The following is a 12,496-nucleotide window of genomic DNA, read 5'->3' on the forward strand; positions in this document are numbered from 1 at the left end:
AAAAAGAAAGAAAGAAAGAAAGAAAATGTTATAAAACTGACTGTGGTGATGGTTGCACATATTTGTGAATGTATTAAAAACTAGAACTGTATTGAAATTGGAGAATTATATGGTACATGAATTATAGCTCAAGAAAGCTGTTTTTTAAAAAAAACGTTAATTAATAGCTATGATTAGGATGGAATACTGATTTATTTCCCAAGGCTTTTCTTGGATGCTCCAGAAAATGGCAGAATCTCCCTAACTTAACTAACTGTAACCAAAATCTCTGACTCATACCCGAGGATATTGAAGCATGTTGTTCGATGTTCAGAGTCTAACACACTCTTGATTCAACCCCTATGCCTAGAGTGCATTTAATACCAACATTCAACAAATACCTACTGAGTGCTGAGTACTCAGGTCAACAGTGAAGAGAGTGACCCTGCCACAGGCTCTCAGAGACTATTCCTTTCCCATCCAGAGCCCAACAACACCCGCCACCAGCCCCCAGCTCAGAGTGTCAACACAAATCCCACTTCCTTTGGCCAAGTTCCTTCCTTCTTTTTAGAGTTCAGGTAACCTGAGGTCATTGATGCGTGTGTTCATAGAATACCAAGTCTAATTTGTCTTTCTAAAACCCTGTTTAATGATCAGAACAGATGAGGGGAAAAGAAAAAAGAAAAAAGAAAACCTAGTGAAAAGAAGCAGATGGTGGATTCTCTTCCATTTCCACACAAGACCCTTTCTGCATTAATCAGTGTGGCCAGCTGCGGGGCTCTTCCTCCTGGGCTGTCTCTTGCAGCCCCTATCCTTTCTATTATTTCTCTACTCAAGCAAGTCACTGTGAGTGAGCACTACCCTTCCCTCTGCTGTGAGTGACCTTCTAGACTCATGGAAGGTTTTGGGAAAATGAAAGCCCTATATCAGATCCAAGTTTCCGGAGATGAGCCATGATAGTTGGATCGCCTTAATGGTGCAGAGGACACATAATATTGTTCATTTTCATCTGATGGTAGGTGCCCGCTGAATTACAGTCTCCTGATTTATTAGAACAGCTTAAAGATTTATTAGGAAATCCAGTGTTCGCTTCTCCAATACTGAAAAGACGATAACTACGTATATTTGACTGATTGAGTACCCATCATTGGTGTTTAGGGAGTCCACCATCCATAAGATTTCTGAGTCACTGCTCTTTTGCAAACATCAAAGTCACCTTAACTAAGAAATATAGCAAGGGACCAGTGAGGCACAGGGCAGGTGGAGAGAGGGACACTCAGCAGATGGCTCTACCTGAGACAGCAGCATTTGGGAAAGCTGGTAAAAGACAGGGAGAAAGACATGCTAACCACCAAGAAAACGTCCCTAGAGTGTACCAAGGAATAGGTTAGATAGTAGTGAGGTTCTCGCACCTGCTTAGTGAGGTAGAGTTTGGTTGTAGTAGATCTCTTGGTCCTTGATCTATATACATGGAGCAGCTGCCAAGGGGCCAGGAGCCAAAGGAAGCCCAAGGGAATCCACACCAGAACGGTTTGCTCAAAACAAAGTGGCAGGTCCACCTCTGGGCTATCCAGCAATGAGGAATTCTGGGGGACCAAAGGGAAGAATTGTTGGCTATATGCGTTTTAGAAGACAGAAGATCCATCTTAGCCCACACCCTCCACCCTGTTTCCAAACTATTTCAACTCAGTGCTGTATCTACATCCAGCCCGACCCTTTAGCTAGCTGTATGTTCGTATTCACCCCTATTGATATAAATTCACCATTTAATGACATTTAGCAACTTTTCTGGCCAATCCAACCTCTAAAGAGCTTTCTTCTTGTGATTCTAAAGGAATTTCTTCTGAGTCAATTTCACCACTGCTTCTGCCAAGTGGGAAGAAGAGGGACTGTTCCCCAGTCTAAAGGGGAGATTAGTTCCCTGGGATATAAAAACTTTTATTCTAGTTTTTAGCACTGATGAACTCACTGGCAGACGTTCAAACATGCAGGGAGCTGGCAGGCATAGTGCTTAGTCATACTCTGACATTTAGACTCCTATGGCCCCAGGGCTTCGGCTAAACCTGAGGGGGACTTCAGCATAGGAGCAGCGATGACACTGTTGGACAGAAGACTTATTCCCAGCAAGTTTTGTACTAATTTTTGCATTCTGCAATAAATAGAGGTGTCTTGTGAAGTGAGGGTGGAGGATATCAATTCTTATATCTGAGTCATGTGAGGGTAGATTTTTCTCTCCCCAGTAAATATTTTTAAATTGTTTTGTACAACTGTTTGCACAGACTCTTTAAAGAAAAGGTTAAGGTGCCCTGATAATTCTCAGAGAGAATCTCAAGGATTGGCCTATTGAAAACCCCCTTCGGGGTAAGCTTGTTCTATCCTTGAGGGCCTTGTGGCCCAGGTCCTTTCTAAGATGGAAGCGTTGCCCTGCTATCTCATCTGTGCTCTTCTTATTTCTCCATACAGTTATCTAACTTTAGAATTAAGACTTATCTAAGATATTTGAACTATTTTAACAATTGCTCTGGGTGATTTTGACACTAGGAGTTTGTAGACCACATTTTCTCAAAATCACTAAATCCAAGGTCCCTTCTCATTCTCTATTTTACTAAACCATTCGGTATTGTTTACTCTGTTTATCTTGAAATTTTCTGCTCTCATGGTTCAAAAAATTGCCTCAGTGTTCATGATGCCCAAATTTAAATCCCTGGCCTCAACTTCCAGCCCCTATTACTAATTGCCAGTCCCACTAGAACATAGCATTATCATTTCAACATCAACATATGTCAACAAGACTCAATCATAGACTTTGTCTTCTTTCTCCAACCCCACAAACTACACAATTCCCTCTCCTAACACTGATGAAATTGGAAGCCTTTTCCATATTTCTCTTTATACAGAGGTAATTTTGTAGCTAGCTTGTCCAAGAAAAGAGTCTGGGATACCATAAACATAGGTTATAAACTAAACTCTAGGCTAATACACTATTTGTTCTGAGTTTGAGAAGAGGATAAGTGTAATTTCTTACCCAAAAAGTAGAATTGCAGAACTTCTCCAGCATGATTCCTATAATACTTCTGGATCAAAGACTCTCGTATGACTGTGTTGTTTCTTGTTTACCCTTTTCCTGAGAGAAGGCAGAAGGTGAATAGCAATGTGTCATCTCCCATTCTGATATTCCAATTAAAAGCAGGTCTCCTGACCTTTCATCCCAACAATTTAATCGTTAACCTTGCTCGAATGTATGTTTACATGATCCCAGGAGATAGACATGTGACTGAGGAGACCCAGGGACCGGTAGACTAACCAGTTCCCACAAGTGCCCGAAAACTCTGTAGGTGTGGGCATATCTTAAAGGAACCAATGAAAGATGTCAGCAGAGCTGGCTGACAAATCAGGAATGGAGGAGCCTTCCCTTTCCTGAGGGCACATGACTTAAAGAGAGAATCATCAATAGAGAGGCATGTACCCCTCAATGTGCAGTTTCACTTCCGTTTAAGGCCTTAGAGTTAGTAGAAATGTGAAATATCCTACTCCTCTAGATTTTTAATTAAGAACATAGAATTTGAAATCTGGTTAAAAATAGTGTAAACTCTGAAAAAGTAAGGTTATAAAATAACATATTCAATGAGAAACTACACATATATAATTATGCATTTATGCAACAAAATGTTAACTTAGGATTGTGGGTGATTTTTATTTTTCTTTTTGCTTGTCTATATTTTCTGATTTTTCCATAATTATCAGGTATTTTTTATCTAATAATATTTTAAAGCAAATTTTTTGTGTTACAGTAAAAAATGTGTGATGTAAAATTTATCATCCTAACCATTTCTAAGTGTAGAGTTCAGTAGTGTTAAGAATATGTACATTGTTGTACAACCAACCTCCAGAACTTTTCATCTTGCAAAACTGAAACTCTATACCCATTAGACAACAACGCCTTAGTATCCCCATCCCCTAGTAAAGCAAATGTTCTTTAAAAATCATGGCACCCGGCCGGCCCGGTGGCTCAGGCGGTTGGAGCTCCATGCTCCTAACTCCGAAGGCTGCCGGTTCGATTGCCACATGGCCAGGGGGCTCTCAACCACAAGGTTGCCAGTTCATTTCCTCGAGTCCTGCAAGGGATGGTGGACAGCGCCCCCTGCAACTAAGATTGAACATGGCACTTTGAGCTGAGTTGCAGCTCAGCTCCCAGATGGCTCAGTTGGTTGGAGCGCCTCCTCTCAACCACAAGGTTGCCAGTTCGACTCCAAGGGATGGTGGGCTGTGCCCCCTGCAACTAGCAACGGCAACTGGACCTGTAGCTGAGCTGCACCCTCCACAACTAAGACTGAAAGGACAACAACTTGAAGCTGAATGGCACCCTCCACAACTAAGATTGAAAGGACAACAACTTGACTTGGAAAAAAGGCCTGGAAGTACACACTGTTCCCCAATAAAGTCCTGTTCCCCTTCCCCAATAAAATCTTTAAAAAAAAAATCATGGCACCCTGAATTAACAGCAACCAGACATACTTGCCAATGTATTAGAGGGCAAACAGCATCTTTTGGAGGATTACATGGAGCCATGTTTGTCATCAACACACACACACACACACACACAAATAGGTCTTTGTTTTATGGGTATATACCGACAGTATCTACAGAGATTAATTAACAATAAAGTAATGTATATTTTAGTGTATACATACATACATACATACATATATATTCTAATGTATACTTTAATGCCTGGCCTAAGGTTAACTATATATTTGTTTACCTTAAATTTACAAATAATAAAAATATTTACTAATAGTACCAGGGAATGTGTTCTGGATTACTAACATCTGAAAGATATAAGAATTTTACTAGGATATTCATTCAGGTAACATCAGAAGACAACCATAAGATGGACTTCCACATTTTCCTGTATGTCTGTAAGTGTTAAAATGATTTCAGCCTTGGGATGAGGTCAGACCCAGGGTCCGATAGAGACCTGATATTAGTATACTGGGTTTGGTACAAACCTCTGACCACACTAACAGAAGCAAGCTGGAAAGATGATGTAATCATAGATTTTTTAAGTCCATCAGTGAAGACACAAAGAACCCTAAATGAACTAAACTGGGGTTGGTTTGGCCCGTGGGCCAAATTCAGCTGACCCTTGGTTTTGGGAGACCCTGGTTTTTACATTTTTGACTATGAAATGTGTAAAAGACTATTCAACATGAACAATCTTTCAATAAGAACTGTTCAATCTTGCCTCAGCCCACAAAACATTTACTATTTGAGTCTTTAAAGAAAACCCTTGCTAATCCCTGAACGATGCTCTGGAAATGACAAGACCTTTATAAGACAGAAGAGAGCCACAGTGGCTTTCATCTCTGACTGAAACAGAACAAGGAGGGAAAATATACCATAAATGGGCTTCAGAAGAAACCAGCGTAACTTCTAACCAACTTTTCCAGGCCATGTGTGGGGCTGGCATAACAGCATAGAATCTAGAGGAGCCACAGAAACAGATTGTACTACCCCCAACTCTTTTGGTCACACTGGTCTTCACCAAGTACTGAGATTAATACTACAAAATGGGAGGGAACAGTTAGGAGAGCTGGGAGAAAACCCCTAGGCACTCGAAGCTTTCCCATGTGGGAGACCAGAAGGGTTGACACAAATCCCTCCAATGCAGTTCCACCTTCGCAGAGAGTAAGGCAGCCCTGATCATTCTTGGAATGGCCAAGGGAAGCAAGATGCACTGATTGAAATCTCCCAAGAGAAAAGAAAGCAGGGGCTAGGACTGACAATAAAGAGATCGCCACAACAACCCAGAGAGTTTCGCCAAGCTTTTCCCACCTGAGTCCTACCATCAGAATCAAGAGAAGTATGTAGCCTGAAGGTGCAACTTGTCCTTCACCTAAATCCCATCAGTCTACAGCTCATCTTTCCTGGCTCACCTGGTGAGTGGTACAGAGAGGGATTGAGCTTTCCAGCTCTTACAAGCCAAATCATTTTTTCAGATTTGCATTTTTCCAAATAGTTTCCCCCTCTGGTGTCAGTGATGTGGGATTTGGGTTGTTTAACGATTGGTGATGATTTCTGTCAGGTGACATTCAACAGGAATCCATTCTTTGGCAGGTGGCAATCAAGGAAAAAATGCCTTTGTTAGCCTTGTTTGTTTGTTTTTGTCTGTTTGTTATGAAGATTCCGGTGTTTTCTGGCATTATAACTGTAAGTTTGAGAAGTTAATATCATATTCTTCTGATCAGAGATAGAATGCACGCTGTATATTTATTTTGTATGTACACCAACATAGGTTTCTGTAATTCTAAAAATTAGAGCCTTCTTCCTCCCTCTAAACCTCTAGTTTTTTTCTATGATTACCCATTAGTGGTCAATACTAAAAAAATGGAATTCCTATATCAGGGATGATAAAAATATACAGTAGGTCCCGATAGGAACTTTTTATTTTAATAAAGGACAATAATATATTAGGGGAGCCTTAAAACACACAGGAACAAAATCTTTAACATACAGGGGTCAGCTTTTTTGATTAGCATACTAAAGCCTCTAAACTAATCCAAGGAACATCAAAAAAGACAGCAACATGAGGCAAGCAGTAGTCCAATTATTTTCTCATATAATTATGTTTTATGATTTGTCTAGATACACCCAGGGTATTTGTCCTCCATAATTAGATCAACTAAATTTGGACAGATTTGTTTACCATAAATAACTTTTCCTAGTTCCTTAATATGTGCATTTTAAACTTATGTAACCAAATGGCCTTTCCATACTAACCACATAAATGTATAAATGCATAAATAAAACCCAGTCCTCATTAGTCTTAAGGATCCCTCACAGTTTCCCCACCAAAAGCAGCACCCTCTAAGGCCTGAGGCAAGGGCTGGGCTTCAGTTTATAATTTCTAAGTTTCTTTCTTATGGGCTACTGAAGCCCCTTAGTTCCCTTGTAACACTCCTGTATTAGTGGACAGGAAAAAGGACAAGTCCTATAGACTAGTAATCCACCACTGCGTATCACAGAAAATGGATGAATCATTAAATAAAACAGTGGAAACGCTTGGGCACTCCAAGAATAACTGGACTCATTAGCTGGAGTCGCCCTCCTAAACTGAAGAGCATTAGACTTCCTTACAGCCTCAGCTGGGGGAACATGCCTCTATCTTAAGGAACAGCGTTGCTTCTATGTTAACAAATCAGGACAAGTCCAACAGAACATTCAGAGCATCCTTGAATCTGCATCTAGGATCAAGACCTCGACCTCACTCCGGGTTTCAAATTCATGGCTCATGTCTTTACTTCTTCCCTTTGTAGCTCCATTATTAATCATTCTAGTGTTATTACTATTCAGACTAATGATAATCAGCTTACTAACTAAATTTATCTCTTCTAGAATAGAGGCTATAAAACTACAAATGATCGTCATGAACAACTATCAACTTCTGGGACCCCAAGCTCTGGACACCTACCATGGAATGATGGATGGATACTTCCCTCCACATCCTCCAATCAACAGTTAGCAAGCAGATGGAACCCAAAGAAGTCTCAACGTCCCTTTACAGCAGGAAGCAGCCAGAGCGGTCATCACCACAATGTCCCTAAAGATTTGGATTCCTAATGCTTGTGGGAGGAAAATGTTAGGAAGATGTTAGGAAATGGAGGAGGAGGAGGAGTGGAGGGGGTCCATAGTGCCCACAGAAAAAGATCATAACTAGCTTTGATTAACTGCCTCCAGCCACGTATCTGATTTTACAACAACAGATGACAAGAGGTGGTCTGCAGCAAGATAAGGATCTGAGTCAACAGACCTCCATCCATCTTAGGAGGTCATGCCCTCCCATGAAAGAGCATGCACCACCTTTCCCACCAAATCAATATGTAACTCCCTCACTCCACCCAGCAAACTATAAGTCCTCGAGACAAGAACTCTCTTGCCATTTTTTTTTGCGCCAGCTCTCTCGGCCACATGCTCTCTCTCCCTCCCTCTCTCGTGCACTCTCTCTCTCTCTCCCCTACCTCAGTTAGGCCCATTCTCTTCCCTGAGAATGTATCATTAATATCAGGGACCTAGGCTTCTCTTTCTCCCTCCCTCCCTCTCTTGTGCACTCTCCCTCTTTCTCCTCTACCTCAGTTCTCTTCCCTGAGAATGCATCATTAATATCAGGGACCTAGGCTTCTCTCTTTCTCTCTCTCTCCCTCTCCCACACCTCAACTAGGCCTGTTCTCTTCCCTGACGATGTATCACTAATAAACCTTGCTTGCATATTAAAACACACACACACACACACACACACACAAAAGATAGAAAAAGAGTGGAATACAAAAGTGGGAACAATGAACAAGGGCAACAAATATAAAACAGTAACAAATATTGTAGATATCAATCCAATTATATCAATAATCACTTTAAACATCAGTGGTCTAAATATACCAATTAAAAGACAGAGACAGATTATGTCACAGAAATGGCATAATTTCTGTGGAATTTACAACAAATTGAACAGCTATAATTTCACAAAGGACTCCCTGCACAGCAAGACTAAGAGACGTGCAACTGAAATCATCTAAAGGTGGGCAAATTGGGCGAGCGGGGGAGGAAGGAAGCAGGAAGTGCACAGATGGGGGCTGCGTGGGTGCAGGAAGCAGACCAGAGCTTGGAGCTCTAAGCTCCCTGCAGTATGAACTACCACAGTCATGGGAAAGAGAAGAATTTGGACTGCTGGCGCTCCCACAGTCCCACCTGATCCCTTATATGGGATCAGCATATAATATGGCTGAACCCAACACTCATGGCAGAGACCTTGGAGCAAAGACTGAGGGAAGAAGGGTGAAAATGGTGGTTTAAGCCCTCACTGCCAAGCAGAGGGTGGATGGCTTAGGCATGGAGCCTAGCCGACCCTTCCACCCACCCAGAGCTCGCCTTACGCCCACCCTCCCAGTGCTAGAAGTGGAACGGTAGCAGTGTCAGATCAAAAGAACAGAATGTTTGCAGTTCTGAGAACTGTGGCCCTGCAGCCACAGACTCAAAGCCCAATGAATGCTCGCAAAAGGGAAGGAACCATAGGTGCAAGATTAACCGTGCTGGTAGTCTCCACCATTGCTCAGAGCCACTTCTCACAAGCCTCCCCGCCCCTGCCCATACCTATCTGGGTGGATCCCTGCAGGGGTAAACAAAGCTCTGAAACTGGTGCAAGAAGAGCTTTGGCCTCAGAAGCTCTCCACATCTCCCTACAGAGGTGGTGCCCTGAGACCCAGGTAACCTGATCACAGAGGAGAAGCTCACCTTCCAGGGAAACCCCCATCATGTGAGAAGCAGGAACAGTGCAAGAGAAAATATAATGCTACTGCATGAGAGAGAATAAAAGGCTGCAGCAGGAGAGAAAATAAAACACCACCAATACCTACTGGAAAGCAAAAGAAAGACCTCTTCTTATCAACCCATTGCAGAACCCACTCGTGTAGATGCCTAGCAAGAGAAATAATAGTTCATTAATTGCCATGAATAACCAAGGTAACAAGGCAGCTCAGAAAGAAAATGAAAAGTCTCCAGAAAATGAATTTAAATACATGGAAATATGTGACTCAAATGACAGAAAATTCAAGATTGCCGTTCTGAAAAAAGTCAAATAGATGCAAGAAAATACAGACAAGCAGTTTAATGAACTCAGAAACACAATCAAAGAACAAAATGAACATTTTATCAAAAAGATTGATATTTTTAAAAAAGAACCAAATAGAATTTCTGGAGATTAAGAACTCAATAAAAGAAATGAAGAATGAAATACCCAGCGTAGGTAGTAGAGTTGACCAGATGGAAGAATGGATCAGTGACATCGAAGACAGAAATCTGGAAATGATACAGATGGAAGAAGAGAGAGACTTGAGAGTTAAAAGAAATGAAAGAACTCTATAAGAACTTTCTGACTCCATCAGAAAGATCAATATAAAAATAATGGGCATACCAGAAGGAGAAGAAAGGGAGAAGGGAACAGAGAGTATATTCAAACAAATAGTCGACAAGAACTTCCCAAAGAACTGGATCCTCGAAATCCAAAAAGCAAATAAAACACCTAATTACCTCAATCCCAACAGGCCTTCTCCAAGGCACATTGTGTTGAAGCTGTCAAAAATTAACAACAAAGAAAGAATCCTCAAGGCAGCCAGGGAAAAGAAGACGGTAACCTACAAAGGAAAGTCCATTAGATTATCATCAGATTTTTCAGCAGAAACTCTACAAGCCAGGAGAGAGTGGAATCAAATATTCAAACTATTAAAAGAGAGAAATTATGAGCCAAGAATAACATATCCAGCAAAGATATCCTTTAGATATGAAAGAGGAATAAAGACCTTTCCAGACATACAGAAGCTGAAGGAATTTTCTAACACACATCCTGCACTATAAGAAATACTGAAGGAGGCTATTTGACCTGAAACAAAAAAGCAAAGGAATACAAAATCATGAGTAGTATTATGAACAGACGGACAGAAGAAGGAAATGGCAACCTCTACACCAAACAGGACACTATACACTTAAATATAACATACAGGATAAAGAAGAGAAAAACAAACACTTAAAAAAAAAAAAGAGGAAAAAGACAACTTGCTATCACAGCACAGAAATCAAGTCACAGCATAAATAGGATAATTTGTGACAACAAAAACATAAAAGGGGAGAGAATAAAGGCCTGAACTGGCAAAGGGGGATGGAGAAAGGAAGCATGCTGAAGAAAATGGAATACTCTAAATATGAAACTTTCTTTTACATAAACTTAATAGTAACCACTCAAAAAACCCAGAACTGAAATATATAACATAAAAAAGGAAGAAACAGAGGGAAAAAAACCATAGACTACAACCACACTGAAATAAAAGATGGCAACAAAAAGGCAAAGAAACAACAGAGACACTGTCCTACCAGAAAGCCAAAGACAGTATGCTAGGAAATCCTCATATATCAATAATCACCCTAAATGTAAGTGGATTAAACTCATCAATAAAAAGGTACAGAGTAGTAGATTGGATAGAAAAAACTAAACCCAACCATATGCTGACTCCAACAGACACATCTCAGCAACAAGGACAAATATAAACTCAAAGTTAAAGGGTGGGAATTGACACTCCAAGCAAATGGTATCCAGAGAACATCAGGTGTAGCTATACTTATATCAGTTGAAACAGACTTCAGGATAAAACAGGTAACAAGAGAAAAAGATGGACACTTCATAATGATAAAGACAACAAGAAGACATAACGGTCATCAATATTTATGCCCACAATCAGGGAGCACCAAAACATACAAAGCAACTATTAACAGAACTAAAGGGAGAAATCGACCAAAACACAATTATAGTAGAGGACCTAAATACATCATTGACAACTATGGATAGATCATCCAAACAGAAAATAAATAAATATCAGCCCTAAATGACACTTCAGATGAAATGGACATAATTGAAATTTATAGAGCACTTCATCCATAAACATCAGACTATACATTCTTTTCTAGAGTACATGGAACATTCTCAAGGATAGACCATATATTGGGACATAAAACTAGCCTCAGCAAATTTAAGAAGATTGAAATCATACCAAGAAAATTTTCTGATCACAAGGCTTTGCAATTGGATATCACTGCAAAAAGAAAGCAGGAAAGGCCAAAAATATGTGGAGATTAAACAACATACTTTTAAAGAATGATTGGGTCAAAGAAGAAATAAGAGGAGAGATCAAAAGATACATAGAAACAAATGAGAATGAAAATACATCCCACCAAAATTTTGGGGATGCAGCAAAAGCAGTCTTAAGAGGGAAATTTATATCATTACAGGCCTATCTCAAGAAAAAAGAAAAATACCAGATAAACAGCCTCACATTACACCTTAAATAACCAGAAAAAGAAGAACAAATGAAGCCCAAAGTCAGCAGAAAGAAGGAAATAATAAAAATCAGAGTATAGTTAAATGAAATAGAGAACAAAAAGACAACAGAAAAAATTAATGTGACAAAGAGCTAGTTCTTTGAAAAGATTAATAAAATTGACAAACCCTTGGCTAGACTCACTAGGATAAAAAGAGAAAAGACACAAGTAAACAAAATCAGAAATGAAAGAGGGGAAATTACCACAGATGCCACAGAAATACGAAGGATCATCCAAGAATACTGTAAAGGACCATAAGCCACCAAATTCAACAACACAGAAGAAATGTACAAGTTCTTAGGAACACATAGCCTTCCTAGGCTGAATCATGAAGAACTGGAAAATATAAATAGACCAATTAACAGTAAGGAATTGAATGAGTCATCTAAAATCTTCCCAAAAGCAAAAGTCCGGGACCAGACGGCTTCACTAGTGAATTCTACCAAACATTCAAAGAGGATCTAATACCAATCCTGCTCAAACTCTTCCAAAAAATTGAAGAAGAGACAGTACTCCCTAACTCATTTTATGAGGCCAACATTACCCTGATACCAAAACCTGGTAAGGACAGCACAAAAAAAGAAAACTACAGACCAAT

General features: G+C 40.1%; 1 protein-coding gene across 1 annotated transcript in view; it reads right to left on the minus strand.

Annotated features, from left to right (window-relative positions):
• The window catches only part of ABCC2 (ATP binding cassette subfamily C member 2), a 55,733-nt gene extending 52,536 nt beyond the window's left edge, over positions 1-3,197 (minus strand). The window contains exons 1-2 of the mRNA XM_019724878.2: positions 3,005-3,197; positions 1,392-1,565 (exon numbers count right to left, since the gene is read on the minus strand). Coding sequence (XP_019580437.2) covers positions 1,392-1,565; positions 3,005-3,037 — 207 coding nt within the window. The 5' untranslated portion in view covers positions 3,038-3,197. The remainder of the gene's footprint in view (positions 1-1,391; positions 1,566-3,004) is intronic.
• Positions 3,198-12,496: the final 9,299 nt, after the last annotated feature.

Source organism: Rhinolophus sinicus, linkage group LG07 (assembly GCF_036562045.2).
Source record: "Rhinolophus sinicus isolate RSC01 linkage group LG07, ASM3656204v1, whole genome shotgun sequence".
In the NCBI taxonomy this organism is placed as follows: Eukaryota; Metazoa; Chordata; class Mammalia; order Chiroptera; family Rhinolophidae; genus Rhinolophus; species Rhinolophus sinicus.